This window comes from Lagopus leucura, unplaced genomic scaffold, assembly GCF_019238085.1.
Source record: "Lagopus leucura isolate 7727_CA_CO unplaced genomic scaffold, USGS_WTPT01 Super-Scaffold_810, whole genome shotgun sequence".
Taxonomy (NCBI): Eukaryota; Metazoa; Chordata; class Aves; order Galliformes; family Phasianidae; genus Lagopus; species Lagopus leucura.
The window spans coordinates 5,586,266-5,607,436 of record NW_024962261.1 but is presented as its reverse complement, the minus strand read 5'-3'; the positions used below and the strand labels follow the sequence as shown (position 1 = coordinate 5,607,436).

Below are 21,171 nucleotides of genomic sequence, written 5' to 3'. Positions count from 1 at the left end.
GTATTGTGAAATAATTTGTGGTGGCTAATGTGATGCAGCTTCTGTGGTTAAAACATTACAAGCAAGTGAACTTAAAAATAGGTGACTTGCACTTGTCCAGATAACAGTTTTGGCACGTTAAAACAAATGAGCCATGTTCCTCCTGGGGCTGGGAACTGCTGCCTAATTTGTTTTTTTAGTTGAAGCTTATTTGCTGTTTTTCCTCATCATACTTTTTGAAACCTCAGCATTTTTATTTCTTTAATTTCATAAGAAACGTTAGCTACTGGGATCATGTAACATTAAGCCTGATTTACCACATGTACCTTAACAGGCAAGTACTAAACTGCCATCACATTCAAAGTGGCCTTAATTTCCACTGCCGTTTCACTTAGCTAACTGTTAACTGTTGGTTTTTTTCCTGTGGTGTTGGAGTTGAGTAGCTCTTTGGTGGATCCCAGGCTTTGGACTTCTAGAGTGTTCTGTGCATTACTGTCACTGAGTTGTTGAAAGTGGCATGGTAAGCAGTTTAAAAAAAGAAAAAAAGGGAAAGCAGTTTTGTTAAACAATAGTATACTCTGACCAAGAGTCTGCCATGTTTTTACTGTTATGTAGCGTATTTTATTAGCATGTTTTTAAATCAGAATGTTACTGTTATCAGAAAATATAATGTTGGGAGGAGAATTTATGTTGGACTTAAGTACGAACAACAGCTGGTTTTGCTATTTGCAAGGTGCAGGTATTTTTACTTTTTCCCCAAGTCTTTTTCCAAGTACCACATGAATGGCAGTGCATCATATTCCAAATAAAGTGAGTAACTCCTCAGTATGAAATTAAAATCTGGCTAGTCTTTTAGACTTTATAATATCAAAACAAACTGCATGGTAAATCACATTATGGATTAACTACAACACAGAGTTGGTCAGGAAGTAGGTTTGAAATTTAAGTGCATATTGCACTGTTGGATCATATAAAATTTTAAATGCTTTAAACCTGTATTTTGGAATATATTGTCACAGATAATTTTTGTATTTGTAAAATAATCCTGGATGAGGATGCAAGTCTTATTTAAGATACTTCCACACCTCTGGTTTTAGAAGAACATAAATAAAAGTTCTTTTTTAGATTGCAGTGAAAGTAGTGCTTATAATGTATTCTTAACTGTATTTTGCATGTATTATAAAAAAGCCTCTACTTGTATTTGTTTTGGCTAATTTTGCATGTAATCTAAAATATTCCTTGGCCAACAAGTATTTGTTGGCAGAGCTGCATATAGCATTCATGTCTAGAATACCATAACTGGTAGGTTAAAGGTTTGTCCTGTGCCTGCCTTGTTTAAATTGGAACTTTTCTGTATAAAGTTCTTGTTAGAACTTGTTAGTTCTGTGAAAACAGTATTGAGAAATAGGAATGAAAAATTAAGTTAGTGTCCTAGCTTAACCCCAGAAAGAAGGTAAGCACACACACACTTGCTTAGCTGTCCTTCAACTCCAGCCTCAGCTAGATCTATCCAAGTCTGACATTTGTTGAGACCCAGCAAACAGTCTACATTTTATAAACATCATGGTCTTGGAATAAATCCCAAGCAATTAGAAATATCAACTTACAAGAACAGCTGTGAGCATTACGGCTCTGAAACAATACAACCTCATTCCATTTCAGAAGCTACTTAACACAGGGCACAGGCTGTTCTTAAGCTCTGACCTTATCTACCATTGTTAAACTAGTCTAGAAGATCTGTCCTGAGACACGGTGATTGCTTCTGTGTAGAACAGATGTGACCATAGTTAACCTTTTAAAGGTGATGAATGAAGAAAGTCCCCTGTTCCAAAGAAGAGTCATGTGCTCAAGCTAGCCACAGCAGTGGCCAAATTATAACACATGTAGTATTGCTTTTCCAGTGTTTACCCTCTGGTTCTTTTGCCCTTGGCAAAAGCACTCTATTTGTTTTCCTTATGCAAGTTGCAGGGATTCTGTCATTGTTTGCCTTTCAACATGGTTGCCTTGTTTACAGTGCCTTCTGTTATGTACCACACAGATGAAATGGGCACATCTGTTGAAGAAACAACTGCTAGTATGTATGTTGCCAAAAGAAAATGAACAGAATACATTTCCTATATAATTTAGCAGACTGTTTATTGAATGTTCTTCAAAATGCAATTAGTTTACCTCTGAAGTGTGACATACATTGCATTTTAATTTCCTTTAGAACTGATACATAATTTAGCAGAATGCCCCATCTTATTGCATGGAGGAGTCCACAGAATAATGCAGTATGACTTTCTAGTCAGCAGTGAAGTAAAGCGCTGCTTGACAAAATGCCACACTTCCAAAGAAAACTGACAAAAGAATTGGCTTGCTCTTAAAACATTTTATTTTCATTAGTCCTGCCAACAGAACCTGTTAGAAGGAACAGCACATTCATGTTACAACAAAACTGATAAATTATAACATTGATAAATATTTTATATAGTCAAAGGACAAAGGGACACAGAGACTGCTCTGTCACTGTGTTCCTCTAGCTTCTAAACTCAGGAATAAATTTTTTACATTTTGGCTGTTGGTTCTTTAAAAAGTTTCTAAACATTGTAGTTTTCCTATTCTGAGCACTCATGTTTTCCTAATTTTTCACAATCAACATGCTTTACAACATATTTCTCTTGCATGAGAAATGTATGTGCTTTTTTATTAGTTTTCATTCTGTATATTTTGTTTGTTTTGTAGAAAAGTAAGTAAATGCCTCGTTACATGGATATAATCTGCTATCTCACTTAACAGCTCTGCGAGGTAGGAAAGTTAATATTGCCGTAACAGGCAGAAAAACTGAGGAGTTAGTAAAACTCTTATCCCTTCAAACTGCATGCTACTGTTGAAAACACAATTGCATACTTTCTCAATCTTAAATTCTGTCATGTATTCTTTCTAAATGAAATTACCCCTAATAATCACTTATACTGATGCATACAGGCAATGTAAACATATTGTTAAATATTATCATTCCTTTTAAATAATATACTAAAGGTAAGAGTTCTGCTGACTAGAACAGTACCTCTTCAAAATACTTATTACCTTGGTAGTCTGTATTCCTACAATTCTTTCAAGTCAGTTTACATTAAAGTGCTTAGTGGTCAATTATTTTCAGTCCCCTGAATTCAGAAGTTAATGCGAATTCCTTCAAAGAAGTCAGCTGCTAAGTATGGGCAGCTTTCATCCGTAACGGCTTTATTTTTGCTTTGCTCCAGTTATGAGGAATTTCACAGCTAAAGCACAGAACTGACAAGTGCAAATGCTTAGGCACAATTCGACAAAAATGGATACATTCTTTTTCTGTGCAGAGGCCATGTATTGGCATCAGTAGGCATCTCAGAGAAGCTTTAAAAAGTGCATATCTGCAAAACATAGCAAATGAACAAAATGTGGGATCTGGGATCCCATTTTACAGCGAAAAACCATTACAAAAAATTGTTCCATATGTTTTCGGAGAGTAAGCTTAAACCCAAAAGATCTGAAGCATTAGTTCTGTCAGTAATACTCAGCCTACCTCCAGGATTCTATTCCATGAACAGTACACCTCCTAGCAACAACAGCTAGTATGTTGCTTCATCCATATTGTCATCACTGCCAGCACCAAAGTCATCTCCATCTTCAAAGTATGAAGAAATATAGTCATTTTCCTAAATGAAAACATATTGCAGACCAAAATACTATCACTATATTTATAAATAAACATATAATCACTATATTATCAGTCTTGTGAAGGAGACAATTTATAGAAGAAATATGTTTTAAACTAGTTGGGCACAGAATTTTTGAACTGTTAACGTAAGTTTCTTGTGAAAGAAAATATGAAAACTTAAAATTAATTTTTGTTATATCTGAAAGGAGAGCAACCTTTTAAAATGTAAATGTTGTGCCCTGTTTTGATGGTGAAAATAAGTAGTTTCATGTATCGTGGCAGGACACATTTCCTGTTGGCCAGCTCTTTATTTCAGAGCTGTTTGGGAGTAACAAATCTAAAACACTTGCCTAACTACAACACAGTGTACTACAACAAGGAAAATTAATTGAACAGTGCCTTTCCCTGTGGCTCTCCCTCTGCTTCAGAAAAGCTGGGGAGAGCCAACATGCTGCTCAGTGACTGTGATCTGATCTGATGTAAACAGAAAAATAAATAAAGCACCTCTTCATGTTCCTCTTCATCATATTCTTCTGGCTCTTCAGCTTCTTCATCATCTTCACCTTGTTTATCTTTTGTTCTGTCTTTCTCATCATCAGATTTTTCTTCTTCATCATCTTTCTTTTCCAACTCCTGTGAGAAGACATTTTCATTTACAGCATAATCTAACATTATGGCAACAATATACCCTCCTCACAACCAAAGTGTTATGCTGCAGTTAACAGTAGGATGAGTAGTCTGACAATACTGTACAAATATTTTTTGTCAACATCTAAGGACAACATGATGTGAAATGCTAGAATATTATAAGAACTTTTTTTATTGATTGTAAGTCATTCGATTTCAATTCTAAAAAAAAGCCAATCTTGTGTAATAAACTGAGATGATTCATTCCCTTTACCATCCACCCTTGGAGCAATTCACAGTAAAAGTCATATAATACTTGGTAAGATATAACCACGAACTATAAAAGATCTGCACCAAACTGCCGATACATCATCAAGAAAAAAAAACGGGGCTATTTCACCTTTCAGCTTTCCATTTCCATCTGGTGGGTAGTCAGCACCAAAATCACAATAACTTTCCTCCTAAATTCTCCTCTCTGTTTCTTTGCTCTCAACTTACAAATGGGTATATTTCCAATTAGAAGCAGTAAAGTGCTGTAAAAACCATCCATTTAAATTTTCTGGGTCAATTTCCTCCTTCAGTTAGCTCTACTTTTCACAATTAGGCCACACAGCTATACTGTGAAGAACAACTGAATGATGTGTTTGGCCTTAAATAGAATTAAAAAACAAACAAACAGACAAACAAAACCAGTTTCTCCATTGCCAGGCTTTATCCTTCTCCTCCCCCTTGTGCTATACTATATTGCAGAACTTTTGTCGGTTCAGGTAACAAGACCAGGCCAGAAAGGCTGATGTGGTTATCCCAAAAACTTATCATAGTATCGTGTATCAGAAAATTAATTTCCCTTCAGTAATTTGTATTGTACAATTCTCTAAGATTAAGCACACCTTACCTCAATTTTTTTCAACACATCCACGTTACTTTTAGGCTCAGAATTCTTTGCCTTTTTTGGTTTTGCACCTGCTGAAATAAAGTACATAACAATTATTTTTTCTTGTATATAAAATAATGAATCCTTTTATTTACTTTTAAGAGCTTCTATCTTAAGAGTAGTAACTGCCATGAAAATCCCATACTCTCTGTACTAAAATTACTTCAGCTCTGAGCTAGATCAATCACAGAGGAATAATGGCCTGATTTATCTAAGTGATGTCTACAGGCCCAGCTTGAAATTCATTTTATACAGACATTTGATGGAAGCTTTGATCAAACTACAGCGTTTAGCTTCACAAAAATCTCTTCACTTACCCACAATAAATAAAGATTTTAGGAAAAAGCTCCACAGATATGTTGTCACTTTTTATCAGCTGAGGAGATAAAACGTATGTACAAAATAATGACAGCTGGGCACTTGAGAGAAAGGATTATTTTTTCTTTTTAAGTGAAAAAAAAAGGCAGACAGAAGTGTTTGTGAGCCTCCCCTGGGGTAATGAGGTTACTGCAGTTAAATGGCTTTTGGACCACAAATTACTGTTACGTGGACAAAGCCTTTATCAAGTTATTCCCTACAATTCCATCCCACTTCATTATATAATGGAGCAAAGGTTGAAAGTATGACTCCGTAACCAGGTCAGAGCTGTCTGAATTGCAGCACTCCAAGCTTGGGAAACATCCGTCTCAGTTCCAGGAGTGCAGTTTGACCAGCAGAAACAAAGAGCACTGGGCTGAGAAATACTGCAGCAAAGCTAGAAATGTCCTGCTTCCATGACAACACCTGTCCTTCCACTCTCTTGCTGTACCATGCTGCCCTGCATAAAACTTACATCTTAGGGTGGTACCCAACGTAATGGCTGTTCTCTGCAGAGTAAAAATGCCAGGGTAAGTTCCACACTGGAGTAGTTATACAGCTTCTGATGACCAGAAAGCTACTGACCAGGCACTAATGTAACAAGCACCCTTTTTTTTTTTTTTTTTACACCACAGTACACTAAACCTAGTCACGTAGAAAGAAAATTGTATGTGCGGATGCAAGGAGGAGATAGCTTTTCCAGTGCAGACGGTAGTCCAATGTGGGATGTATTTTATTTGGTCCAATGTCTAAGGAAACGGAGCACTAGCAGCTGCTATGATAATAATTCTCTTTTCTCAAAAGCATTAATCGTAACACTCTGTTCACTTCAGTATTTTGCCCAGGAAGAGTTTAAATGACAAAAGCACCACACATAGCGGAGGGAAGTCAAGCTGCTCTGTAATAATGTATGAACACATTTGTCAAAGCAAATACATCCAGAACAAGGAGGCCTTTAGGTAAGTGTGATTCAAAATGATCACCTCTGCACAAACACCTGCAAACTTTTACAGATAATGTCTATAAACAGCTTGGAAGTGAAAAAAAGATATGCAAAAGCCTCCACTAAATGGTGGAAATCTCTGGAACTAACTGTAATATTACAGACACAGGCTCACCATTTGAATGTAGAACTTTAAGCAGAACAGCAAGGCAATACAATCTATTTTCTTTTAAATTGCAGTTCTTACAGTGCTTTGTCTTCCATGAGTAAATCTGACTGCTGTATACACGTGCATACAGGAGCTGAAGCCAGTCGGCTTACTGCTTGTGTTTTTTTAAAAATTTTGGTTTGGGCTATTTTTTTTGGAGGTATTGCTGATATTTCAGATATAGTGGTCCACAGCCCAGCCTAAGTGTGGGAGATAAGAAACCCTACCTGAAGTTATGTCAGTAAATGATGTGGCCAGGTGTTAAGTTGAAACACTCAGAGAAGTCATAAAGGGGGTCAAAAATGAAGGCAGGCCTGCAGATATAGTGTAATGACCCAAAAACCATTCCTGTGATCTTTGACGATAGAATTGTAGGAAACCTGTCTGTGTATCAGTGCAGATAACATTCACTTCACTCCCTCACCTTTGTTCCACTCGATTATGGAGTGTCACCCAACATGGGTGTCATCAAAACAAAAAGTAACATGACTTCTGTATGATCTCCATGTCACCAAGATTCCCCTCAAAAAACCTGAAACCTCACGATTTTTGCTTTTAGAGAAACAGGTTTTTAACCCAATCAAATCAAGGTGGGCAGCTGATCTTTGCTGTTACAATTATGTAAGAAAATGTACTTTTAAGAGCAAATTGAGAAACATGCACAGAAGATGGTGGAAATAAAGAACGCACTGACCAATGATTCTTTGTGATAATCAGAATGTTGGTATATCAAAGGGATACTGGATTGGCATTTATGCTTGCACAGAATCTTGGGGAGTTTATTATTGCCTGCAGGCTTACAAAAGCCAGTGCAATTTCTTCTTTTTTAAAAAAGAAAATGGATATGCACTCATTTCTTCTTGAGGGATTTTGCAAATAAGTAGTTAATTGAAATTGAATCTTGCTGTCTACCTTTATTCCCATGCTTCTCAATGACACTCTTAAAAGACAAAAGCTTCCAGCTGAGCCAGTCTCCATGACTACTGCACATTCCCATTGCTTTTCCTATTTTATCCTTGAACTGAAAAATGACATATGAAGGACTTGGACAAAGAGAGCAATAAAGTAAACAATAGTATGTAACAGACAGCTAGATACAGGAGGCCAAGTGTTGTTTCACATCAACAAAGCAACAGACTTCTACTGAGAACTGAAAATAATAGTCATGCATACTGGAAAACAAAAACACTCTTAAAAATGAAAACACGTCTGATGCTGTACAATAAAAAGATTTCTTTTCCTTAAAGAGCAACCAATACCAGCTCCAACTGCTGTTGAAGGATCTGGTTCACAATTCTGCAGAAGAAAATAAACAAAAAAAAAGTAAAACCAGAGAAATAGAAAATAAACTACATTAAATTACATATAAAAGACCTAAAAAAATACAAGTCAACAAAATAATATACAATTTAATTGAGAAACCAAAAATTTGAAGAAAATTTGAACAGCTTGCTATTCTTTAAATAGAAGATGGACTGCAAAACAAAAAGATTTTTGCATTTTTAATCTTCCAATATTACATATTAGCAGCTAGCAAATTATTAAAAGCCAGGCAATCTACTCAATTATTTAGAAAATAATCTACCAAAATCCCTATTCATTAGGTCCATGTAACCAGCTTTAGCATGCCTTTTTTGAAATCTTTTAAAATATTTTAAAATACATTATCTACCTTTCTTCATCTTTTTCCTTGGCTTCATCTCTCTTGGAAGTCTTCTCCAATCTGTACAGAAAGTAGCTTTAATACTTATAAACAATGATTTACAGCAGTAATCCTCCTCATCTCACTTAGCAAGATTGCCTCTGTTGTGCTTGATTTCATCACGTGACTCTAACTGTCATATAAGGTCATATAGGATTTGTAAGTCTAATTGTTTTAGCACCCAAAGATTTTGCTGAATCCCAATGATTTTGCTGACTTTTACCTGTACTTCAGGATGAAGCATAAAGAGGATCAGCATTTTACCCACTTAATGAAAGCTGGCATCTACCCCAGTCAGACGAAGTTCAGTCCTTCCAGTGTCCCAGATGCCCTCTAAATTATACAGTATCATCAAGTCTGCAACATTGACCTATTCAGATATATTTGTGAAAGTTTAATGTCATAAAATCAATCTAACAGTGACTGAAAAACCATGTTGGTGGAGTTTTTTAGTACATAACTTTTATATTTTCTCCCAGTTCAGAACTGGTATTTGCATGGGAAATAACAAAGAGGGAAAGCTGTAGAGATCAAGCTTGCGTTTTTTGCTGAGAATTAGCTGTTTTGAATGAGAAAAAAATAAAATCACATTTATTTGTTCTTTTCTAGACAAAACAATACTTCCCTTTGATCTGAGAACACCAAAAGGGCCTAACTCTCAACAAAGACTACATGCTTTGGTAAGGATGCATGTACTATTTTATTACTTTAAAAATTTGGAATCAAACATTTCAGAAGAACAGATTACCCAGGCATACCAAAACAGCCTTTGGTATTCTCAGGATTACCTGGAGTCCACGCTGCATGCTCCTTTTCATCATCCATGTACTTTTTACTGTACCTTTCAATTGCTGTAGGGAAAGACACAAAGATTTTTTAATCCATTAGAAAGGCAATTCACAGTGTTTTTGTGGTATTTTCCTGTAATTAAACATACAAGCGTATCCTCTTCACCCCACATGAAGCAGTTTCTTGCACTGTTATACAACACTTAAAAACAGTTTCATAACAGTTTTCATGGTAATTCCTAGAACTAATCATATGGTAAGTACTTGAAAAACCTGGATTTTATAACCCTAGGTCTCAAAACCAAAACCAATAAATAAATAAATAATAAAAACCAGGAAGAATATTGCTCCCCATTTTGAAGGTATGTCCTTTCCATCAATGTCATTCCCTCCATCCCGTTGTTGATGTATGGGCTGGAAGGGCAGGCAGGGAGGCATACTGATAATTGGCTGAACAGCTGCACCACAGAGTGGTAATTTGTGGTATGAAGCCTAGCTGGAAGTCCAGGGGCCAACACTGGGTCCAAGTCCTGTCTAACATCTTTGTTAATGATCTGGATGATGGCAGAGCACATCCTCAGCAGTGTGCTGATGACACAAATGTGGTGGAAGTGGCAGATGGACCAGGAAGTTGAGCTGCCATCCAGGGGGAGCTGGTCTACAGCTTCCTCATAACAGAGCAGTAATCTCTCAGAAATAGAACCCAAGGGAACTGCAGAATCATAACACAGTTTCAACTTGAAGTAAATTTAAAGACCATCCAGTTCCAACATCCATTTCCCACTAGCGCAGGTTGCTCAGAGCCTCATCCAATCTGCCACTGAACACTGTCAAAGATGGGCCATCCACAGCTTCTTTGGGCAATCTGTGCCACTGCTACACACCTTCACTAGTCTCCCTGAAGCCCTCACTTCTCCAGGCTAAACAAGACCAGAAGCCTCGTGGACATGGACCTGGGTAATCTTCCCTGGATGCTCCTGCTGGAGCAGCGGTAGGGACAGATGGACCTATGCCAGCCTCAACCCTTCTGTCATTCTGTGATTGAAAAAAAGAAAATTAGTGACATTGTCACCGTTCTGATCCTAACAAGCATCCAAAATTCCTAGGACTCAGAAGGCCTAGAAGCATCCAGAATTAGAAGGTCTTAAAAGGCCTCAGAAGTCATCTCTGAATGACTGATCATCACCAAGTCCCAGGGCTTCAAGTACTTTTGCAATGGCAAAACTTCGCATTACAGCAAGAAGATGTTTCTGAAATTCTAACAATATGTTTTTGTCCATTTTTCCTCAGTTTGGGCACAAGAAATAAATTAAGAAATGCAGTATGAATAACATAGTAGTTATACAGTGTAGGTATATGGATTCATACTTGCACAATCTTTAATGAGAAAACTAATTTCAACCAGTTTTATTTTTTCTTATCAATCACCATGCCCAATTGCAATATCCACACACAAAGCTGTATATTCTAGTTGTAGTAATATCTCATTACTCAAACAGGGATTATTTTTGTGGGTATTGTACAAAAAGTAAAAAACAGACTGTGATCTATGCAGTAGAAGACTTCTAACATACTCACTGGAGAAAAGTGTGGAAAAAGATGATATCAGAAATTAAATTCAAATTTTAAACTTAGCAGTGGTGAGGGCAGCAGAAGACCTACTTAAGACTGAGCAAGAAAAAGCTTGTATCTAAAATGACAGTGTCTGGAAGGGCACCTAATATAGATGGCCTTCATAGATGCTGTTTGAAACTGTCAGCAACAAGGGGAAATAAACTAGTAGTTTTGACTTCAGCTCAGTGATCTTTAGTAAGAATTAATTGCTGATGCCATCAGTAAAAAAAATGTGCCTGCCTGACTTGCTGCTCACAGTTGATGAATTAATTCCAAACCACTGCCAAGGTGACAATCACCCAGTCACAGCAGATAAACTTGCAGGAAAAATATGAATGATTCATAGCTTAGGAAGTAAAGAAAATGGAGACCATGGAGAATACACCTACCACTTGCTCAAAATAAGTTTGAAATGAATGATGAAAATCTACATATGGTATACTAATGCATCAAAATTGCCAGGTACTATTAGACATGACTTTCCTTCACTACATGAATAATGAAAGACAGATAGCTGGTCCTACCTAATTAAAATGTTTCCCTTCTCACTCTTCAAATGACCATTTGGCTCACAGATGTTGTGCTGGCAGTCTAAAAAAAATTCATTTGGTCTTGAAGCAAAGCCAATCTAAGAAATTTCTGCCAACAGTCCCCACTTTGCCTCTCCTGTAATCCTACCAGATGTTTAGATGAAACACAAGGAAGAAAAGGGTTGTAAACCACATTACTGAAATGATCAGTTAAGAATGATTAGATGAGAGCAAGCTATTTAAGCTGCAGACAACCACTGATGTAACCATACTGAACCACTGAAACAGAGGTATTTTTCTGCAGCTAAAGGTTTTATAGAGAGTTATGGCAAGATACCAACTTTACCTCAGGGAGACACTGAGAAGAACTGAAGTGGCTCTTTTCTTGATTACCTGCAATTGCCAATTTTTGTACAAAAACAGTCAAAGCTAGCAGTTCTATTAAAGAGCACAGTCAGCACTAACACTCAGAAAAAAGGACACAAAAACAATGGTTAAGAGATAACTACCACATGAGGCAAAGTTGGAAAACAGAGGTAACATTCTCAAGGTGGCTGGTTCCTTGGAAACTACTCAGACATGCTTTCAGGCTCAGGAGTTTCCTTTTTTGTGTCTCAGATGGAAATAGCAAACTTCAAGCTTGACCAAAATCAAGAGCACAGAAAGCCTCTGGTGAGATAAGAATCCGGAAAGATTGAAATTTGTTTACATGAGAGATGAAAGATATTTGAGTTAAAAAAGAGTAATTTTATTTCTTCTACAATCATAAAAGGATTTAGAAATGAAGATCAGATCTCCTGTTGTTCTTGTTCCAAAACTAAGAGTTTACTTGTCTGCATAGTCAGCATCTCTGACTGCTGTGAGAACTCTGAGCTCTGAAACTATTTTATGCTCTCTGCAGGAATTCAGGGTCACCAGAAGATGTCTGAAAGGGTACTGAAACACCATAGACACGTGGCTAAACATACGTGTTCAAATTAAAAAAAAATTAAGGTGGTCAGGGAGCACTGGAAGCTGTATTATCATACTGCAGTCTGTTTCTTCTTTTTAAGTAGTACTTTAGTGCAAGAACAAGTCAGTACAGTCAATAAGTCAAAAAGGTGTGTTAATCAGAGTACGGTACTCAAAGCTAATAAAAAAAGAATTGCACACAGTCTCAAGATCCTCTAGAATTTGCCCACATTCAAGAGGGGATAAGATTATGTAGCTGTATCATATCTCTACCATGAATACTCGGAGTTAGAAAATACTTTGATGGTTTCAGGATGGATATTAAACCTCATGTTTTAGAGTTTATGTGAGTTCTCATTATTTGAAATCACCACATTATAGCAATGGAAAGATTATCTAATGTTTGGCTATTCCAGATTCTTAAACAGTAAAGCTTGATAGAGACAGCACAGACTGGGCCTTGAATTTGACACAAATTTCCTAACATGCTATATTTTTTCTTTTCCTGTATTAGCGCGTGGTGTTCATAGCACTGAGAATCAGCACTTAGAAGGATAACAGAGAGAAGCAAAAGTCACAAGTGAAAAAAAGCACTCCCCCCAGTGATTAGCTCCAGTGGCTGCTAGGTTTACAATACTGCAACTGCAAAGTAAACAGATTGTGGCCTTCTATCCCTGCTCTGTTTTCTGACCAGGACGCTTGGATTTTAAAAGTGTAATGATGCATGAATGGTTATCAAGTAGCAGAGTATTTATTTTTATCAAACAATAATAAGGCTGTCAATGTTTAATTACATTTAATTAAAAGACATTCTCTTCTAATGCAGTAAGATCAAGTTTTGTCTTCAAATTTGGCTTCTGATACTTCTGATGCAAACCTCAATAAATACTTTACTTTCACTTTGATTTTTCTGTTTCAAGTGAATTCTCAGTCTTCTCTGCATCTTACCAATCTTTTTAGCTCATGTTCTAAAAGAGCACGTTTTAGAATGTCCAGCTATTAACTAAAATATTTATTGTTTTAAGTTCACCTCTACATAGTTAAAATGGAAGCTGAATTTCAAATCTTATATTTACTATGGATTTCTTTGCTCCAATGCAAAATTTTTACATTATTTTTAACAGGTAGAAATACCTATGTAGTTTGTATTGATTATCATATAATTGAAAGAACCACAAATAGTTGGTCTTAATGTTTCTTACTTCGTATCAAACAGAATACCTTGCTTTTTTAACACAGCAGTTGCTTTCAAGGTACAGCACTTGTATGGGAGACCTGCAACTTCAGTAAATGCAAATGAGAGCACTCCTATCATATTACTCTGGCTCTTTCTCATTCTCCCTTATGAATACTAAATATATTTTCAACACATGCCTTTCACTACATTATCCCTCATTGAATAAATACTGAAGACAGAAATAAAAATAAAAAGCACACAAACAAACCTTCATGATCTTCTTCTACTGCCAAAAAATATGGCATTTTTTTCATAGCTCCTCTAAAATCTTGTTTTAAGGCCAACATGTAATCTTCATCGTCTCCTGTTTTCAGAGGCACTGGCTTATTTTCTGTACTCTGTACAAATTATTTTTATTATTTGCAATGTCTTTGATATCCATCACATATGCAGGAACACTAAAAAAAAAACTACAATAAACACACATAATCATGGAAGAATGCAACTTTGCATATTACATTGCAAGTATACTTTACTGCATTTTAAAATACATAACTGTTTAAATTTACACTTCATAACTTTTTGTATCTTTCTACAAAAATTCATCAGGCAATCAGGGAGAAAATAGTAGATTTGTGAAACCGTGATTCATAATCATGTTAAGCTTAAAGGATTCTTAAAGAACAACATCAATTTTTCATTCCAACCTAACTTAACCAGAAACCACTGCTTTAGTCAAACAGCCCTAAATGCTTCTAAAACAGAATTTTAACTGAATAGATGCTCTGGAAGAAATGCCTCCTACTTATTCCCAGGGAAACTACAACAGATACAAAGATGGAGCAAATCTCAGCAACAAAACTATCTTTCAACAGTCAGCTCCATTAACTATGAATTTTCACCACGATGAATAAGAGCCTGCAAGCTGTGCTCGTAAAAACCTGCACCAGCAGAGGCGACCCACTGTCACTGTAGCGACTGCTGGAATGCACCACCCAACACCTCACTGTGCTCGCATCCACTGTTGGGTCTCCATAGGTGTTCAGCAAGCGTCGATGAGTGTCAGTGGGTGTCACTTATTGCTCATGGAGGAATTCGGTGATAACCCTTTTCTTTATCTGCTCTTCCATGTCAGACGCCATTCTGTCAGGCTGCCCCTCTGCTGCCATCTGTTGCACAGCAATATAATGCAACAGAATATGGGTGGGAAGGTTCAACCCCTACTATCATACCAACCAACATCTGCCTCTGACGGTGTGGGCCAACATCATAAAACAGAAGGCATTACTTTCAGACAACCCTTCGTACATTATGTATGATTACCCCAAATAACACAGTTTGATTAATACCATATCACAATCAGATAGCACACAGGCCTGCCACATCACAATTTTTCTTCAGGTAAGTGAACTGTTAAATTCTTCTGGCCGTTTTTGTTTGTTTGAACTATAAATCCTGAAACTGAAAAGACATGTAATAAAAAATTTCTAAAATATATGCCAAACTAAGGTAGTGATGGAATCAGTTATGTTGTAACTACATAATATTTCTCTCATCTGACAGGTGGTGCACAATTAATATCTGAGTGGTTGGTTGAAAACCACAAAACATTATCGCAGATTCCACAGCTGGAGCTTACTAATTTCAGCTTTTTTTTGCTTTTTAAATCTCTCATGATGCTGATGGTAAGCTGACGTACCTTAACTGGTATGTACCTGAACTGGTTTTCTAATTGCATTTACAGGAAATCAATTAAAAAAAAAAAAAATCAAAAGAAATATGTAAACACGATCAACAATTCACTGCTTAAAATAATTTCAGTGTAAGTCAGTGAACAGCTGTAAGATCACACTTTTGGTCACTGCCCAATTTTTAAATGTAATTCATGCTATTTTTGCTAGTTCTAGTTATACTGAGTTACTTCAATTTTTCAATGGAAAAAAAGCATCTTCAGCTTCCCCAGTGTATATGTTAGAAAGGGGTTATACACCAGATATGGGATTAATAATTCTAAAGCAACTCCATCACTGATTGTAACTGCAGAATCTGTACTCACACATAATTCAGTATCCTAGTGCTATCAAGCAGATAATAATGACACTAGGAACAATTTAGATGACTTAAAATCAATGAAGTCATGCCATTTAAATTATAAGGGAAATGGTGGACTAAGACATTAACATAACATCTGCTTCAGTAAATCAAAACCATGTGTGAAATAACTATTCAGGTAAATATCAGAATAGCGCCAATTTCATGCCAAACTTGCTAGTTTCATATCATAATGTGTTGAGAAAAATTTCATACAATCCTCATACAAAGGGGAAGTTCTCATATAAAACTGAAAACTGAAAAACTTTTCAGCCTAAAAAATGTCCAAGTTTGACTACGTAGCAAAACTCAGCTTAGTAAGAAAATAACTTTTTCTTGCCCTTTAATTTTCTGATACGTTCCAAACACACTCAGAATGTCCAATCTCAATACCCTTAATTACCTAAAACATCGTTCTGTTGTTTTCAAATTATTTTTCACATTCTGGCTACTGAAGCACAAGATAATCATCCAAAATCCTTCTGTGTTTGAATCAACAGAAAATTTCTAAATCAGATACAGTCATAACTTGAAACACTAGTATAACTTCATTTCAGGCAAGTTCAAAAATCCAGTGTTTCTATTACTGCAGCATCCAGAAAATGAAATTACAGTGAGGTCACTAATGAACGAGCATGTCACAAGCTATCTAGGTTACTGAGGGATACAATTGCTAGCAAATGGGCAGGAAGAGATAACAATAATGATAAAACCAGCAACAACTGATCATTCACTTTAAGTATTTAAAAACTGACCTAAAGTTCTTAAAGTTGTTCTTACACTTCATTCCAATACATAAATGAAAGAGAATGCACTTTACCTGAACACCAAGAGCACCAAAGAAAGCTTCAGTACTTACAGGAAATAGCGGTGGAGGCTTACACACAACATCAGGTAGAACTGCACCTTTAGAGAAGCCAATGGCTTCAATGTTGAATGTAAATGAAGCACGTCCTCTTCCTCTACCTGACCCAGCCATTTGAAGTTACTGAAAATATTAAAAATTTTAACAGGTTTAATTTTTTACGTATATGAAATACATTGCATATAAAATTATGAATAAAACCCAACGTTTAGCAAGCATTGAAGTAATTTTAAAAGCACTCTCAAAGGCCATACAAATTACAAATGTTTTTAATGCCCATCTTAGGTGCTATAAATTTAATTAATGCTTTAAATAAAATTATTCCCCTCATTTCTACTAGGTATTTTTGCAAGACAGAAATTAACTAATAACATATGCATTAATACTTTCTTTGTATAAAGCTTAGTGTATGTAGTGACTTGAGTTCAATCAAGGTAGAATCACAGAATCATTTCGGTTGGAACAGATCTTCAGTATGATCATCTCCAAGCAACTAATACTACCAAGGTTAACAAGAAACCATGTCCCTAAGCAGCATTTCCTTATGCCTTCTGAACACCTCCAGGGATGGTGGTGACTCTACCACTTTCCTGGGAAGCACTTTCCAATGCTTTACCAACCACTTCATGAAGAAATTCTTCCTGATATCCAGTCTAAACCTCTCCAGTGTAACTTGAGGCCTTTTCCTCAGGTTCTATCCCTTGCAACCTGGGCAGGTGGTGCAGGGAGGGCACTTAGAGCTCAAGGACATGCCAGGGCCATAGTCACAGTCTGACCCTGTACCATCAGGAAGCAGGAGATGGCTAAGTGGTGGGGCTAGGAAGGCTCCCTGCTGAAGTAATGTGGTGTTTCTTTCACCCTTGCTTGGGCCAGCAAATAACTATGTCTGCTCCCTCTCTCTCAGAGTGTCACATCTTTCAGGTGCAGATCTGGCATGGTGGAACAACTTGCCCTGTACTTTTACCAGTACACTGCACTGTAGACTGGTCAAGGCTGCAGCATCAGAGTTGCCCCAGTTGCCTCATCACTCATGATGACCAGGCCTCTGCCATGCCTCCATGAATTCTGCTTTAGGTGCCTGACGTGCTGGGTGAAGTGGAATCCAGAGTGCTGTCTTTGCACAAGACCAATAATAGCTATCAACTTTCGTGCTGGAGACCTGATCTACGCCACCAGCAGAGATACTGGATTAGATGATCTTTCAAGGCCCCTTCCAATCTCTGCTATTCTGTGATTCTGTACCCAGTGGCTCTGACCCATGGAGCAGCCAAACCAGCCTTGGGAGCACATCCATTGCTTACAGCAACCACACAGTGCTGTGCAGTCAGCACTGTCTGGGCTGAAACTGGGTCAGGGGCAAGTGCAGCACAGTGCTGGCTCAAGTGCTGTGGCAAACAATTGTATGCGTTTTGATACACTGGATAAATGCAGTCCTGCAAACAGTGAAAAATATGTAGCTGTGGCTTCCGTTTTGATAATGGAATTTCGGAACAGGTTTCAAGATTGCTGAAAGAATCACCAGGGTTTTTGTATATTTGTGACCCGTACATACATTACCTGTATTTTCAAATGGAATGTATGGAGTTGCAATCAGACATGTCTCTTTATCAGACTTGTATAAGCCCTATCTTAGCAGAGAGAAATACCCTTCACTTCATGACCACACTTGTCAACACTTTTTGACAGTACATACATTTGTGAACAACTTTTTTCAAGGATGAAACACCGAAAGAGAAAACTTCATCCAGAATCTCTGATGAACACTTTTAGATTCACTCAGAACTGTGAACCATCACTTCACTAAGAGCCATCAAACCACTGATGCACCATTTCCACAAAAACATGGTCAAATATCCCACTAGTTTTTTGATTTTGTTTCTCTTTTAATGTTTTAATAAATATATATATATTAAAAAAAAAAAAACTTTTGTTACTTATACACATGAACTACATTATATATTTTATATGCAGCCCATGATCACATATAAAATCTCCGAGTGAAGACTGCTCTTCACTGAAAGCATCCCAGACAAGCCAAAAGTTTGGGCACCCATGTTAAGATCATCAAGCTTCATATTACCAAGTCTACCATCCAGCCATGTCTCTAGGCACCACATCTACACGTCTTTTATTATCTCCAGGGATGGGAGCTCAACTACTTTGCTGGAGAGCCAATTCCAATGCTTCATAACCCTTTCAGTAAAGAAAATTTCCCTATTATCCAATCTAAAACTCCTCTGAAGAAATGTGAAGCCATTTCCTCTTGTGCTATTAACCAAGCATATCACAGAATCACAGAATGATAGAATCACAGAATTGTAGGTCTTATAAAAGAAAAAAAAATAATCTGCAATTACAGTAATTTACTGCACAATAGCCATAAATTTCTGTATGGATATTAAAAAAAAATAAAGAGCCTGCATTTATAGCTACATCTCACCTAATCTCCATCTCAGCACTGTATGATCCATGAGCTGGCAGGAGAATGATGTCAAGAGATGAGGTCCAAGACAGGCCCAGTTTGAGCAAAGTGACTCACAACTCAAGACCACATGAAGTATGACTGAGGAATCCCAGCCCAGAAATCCTTTGTGCATACCAGTAATTACCAGGTTATCAAACTGCAAGACTGTTCCAGACTTTCTGCTCTACCAGTAACATTCCAGCTATTCTTAAGGCAATCCACACAAGATAAAGGTCCAAATAGGAAATAAGAACTAGCACAATACTTATAGCTTTTCATACAGTTGTCTAAGACAACAAGGAGAATTACTATCAGAAGCAAAGAAAGGTCTACTTAAGATCCTTCCAGAATTCCCAAAATTGAAGGGATGGCCTTTTTATAAAATGTCAGTAAAAACCAAGTCTTTTCTTACGTATTATTTTCCATAGGAATATGCTCTCTTTGGAGGAAGCTAAATCATGATACACGTTTCTATGTCAGTCTGCTTCACAGAAAATTATCTAAAAAAAATCAGAATGTCCTACATAAATCATTTTAAGAAAGAAAGAAAAATCTGAGTATTTAATTAACTGAAGACAGAAAAAATACGTGAAATTCTTTTGAAAACAAGATGAGAAAGAAAATGTGAGCCTAGCAGAATGAAGAAAGATAACAGATAATTCCCAAACATAAGCAGATATCAAGGTGTGAAAAAAGAGGACAGAAAAAAAAAAGGAAGAAAACAGAAAAGAGTTTGGTGGAAATTTCCAGGTGTGCGGGAATTGGTACATTCTTTGCATTAGATACCTATATATATTTAAATTTGGCTTTAAAATTAATTATAATATTTTCTTGAAATAATTAATTAATCTGATGAGAAGCAACAAGCTTTAAAATGAATCCTCTTTCAATGTGGCAGTTTTACTAACTCTCATCTTCTTTTGAGCATAGAAGCCTAAGGGAAGTCTACTGACATCATAAAGTAAAGAGTAAAATTTAGAGTTAAAGTAAAATAAAAATAAAGCAAGAGATGAGAGGAGAAATCATAAAGGAAACAGTGACTTCGACAATTAACTTCATAGTTTGCTCACAGAAATCTAGTTGGAATTTTGGGTGGTCCTGTGTGGAACTAGGAGCTGGACTTGATGATCCAGCAAAGGATCATCAGTTAGGACAATGAAGCTGGTGAAGGGTCTGAAGCACAAGCTTTATGGGGAGTGTTAGAAGGGACTGGAGAAGCCTGGAGGAGGCTCAAGGGAGACCTTACTGCTCTCTACAATGACCAGATAGGTGGTGGGATGGGGGTCAGCCTCTTCTGCCAGGTAACTGCAACAGGACGAGATGGAATGGCTTTAAGCTGCCAATTTAAGTTTAAGGGGAGGTTGAGGGTGGATATTAGGAAAAAAAAATATTCTCAGAAAGAGCGGTGAGGTATTGGAACAGGCTGCCTCGGGAGGTGCTGGAGTCACCATTCAAGCAGCATGTGGATGCAGCACTGAAGAACATGGTTATTGAGCATGGTGGTAGCGGGTTGGGGTTGGACTAGATGGTCTTGGTAGTCCCTTCCAGCCTTGATGTTTCTACCATCCCTTTGTTTCCTTCCAACTTGAGATATTTTACGATTCTGTGAGTCTAAAAACAAACTATGAATGACAAAGTTGCCATGAGAAATTAAGACTATGAAGGATGTTTGGCTGCATGAAGTTCCTTATTTACAGATAGATTCTGTTGCTTTTACTCTACAAAAAAGGATGAGTTTCGGAGGTAAGCAAAAGCACAGCTGAAACTTGTGAAGTTGTATGTGCTGCAGGAGCTGCCCCTCATGCAGCTAGGCAAACCCTCTGAGGCCAGAAGAGGCCAAAGCCGCAGGCCTGTGTGGCAGCCAAACACCTGAATCAGTTCCCATTAACACACAACTCTGAGCACAACTTCTGCTGTATTCATTTCTCTGAGACGGTAGCAACCAGCGGGAGCTGAAAATAATGGCAGAGCAAATAACGCATGGACACTTAAATGCGGGGATTGCTCATGCCACCTGCATCCCCTGAACGCGTCAGGGAAGTGAAATACCGACCGCGATGACAACACTGCCAAGATGACAACGCCCTGTCAGAGCCTCTTCCTTCCCCATTGCCCCCATTGCCCTCATTGCCCCCGTGCCGTCCCACAGCCCCTTTCCTTCCCATCGCCAGCTGCAGCCCCTCCGCTCCCGCTACTCACCCGCAGCTTCGCTCCGCCCGCGGCTGCCGCAGTGGGCCGGGCCTGGCTCTGCCCTCCCCCCGGCGC

The 21,171-nt window shown here is 37.5% G+C and overlaps 1 protein-coding gene across 2 annotated transcripts; it reads right to left on the bottom strand.

Annotated features, from left to right (window-relative positions):
* Window positions 1-2,335: 2,335 nt before the first annotated feature.
* POLR3G (RNA polymerase III subunit G) lies at window positions 2,336-21,129 on the bottom strand. Of its 2 annotated transcripts, none has more exons than XM_042866248.1 (8): window positions 21,106-21,129; window positions 16,437-16,565; window positions 13,755-13,884; window positions 9,215-9,277; window positions 8,397-8,447; window positions 5,178-5,248; window positions 4,160-4,288; window positions 2,336-3,653 (listed from the first exon to the last, which is right to left on the bottom strand). In XM_042866248.1, exons 2-8 carry the CDS (start codon window positions 16,554-16,556, stop codon window positions 3,567-3,569), a joined length of 651 nt encoding a protein of 216 aa, XP_042722182.1. In that variant the 5' UTR covers window positions 16,557-16,565; window positions 21,106-21,129; the 3' UTR covers window positions 2,336-3,566. The 2 variants fall into 2 exon arrangements, with proteins under 2 accessions (XP_042722182.1, XP_042722181.1); XM_042866247.1 differs by lacking the exon at window positions 21,106-21,129 and adding an exon at window positions 18,883-18,925.
* Between the last annotated feature and the right edge of the window lie 42 nt (window positions 21,130-21,171).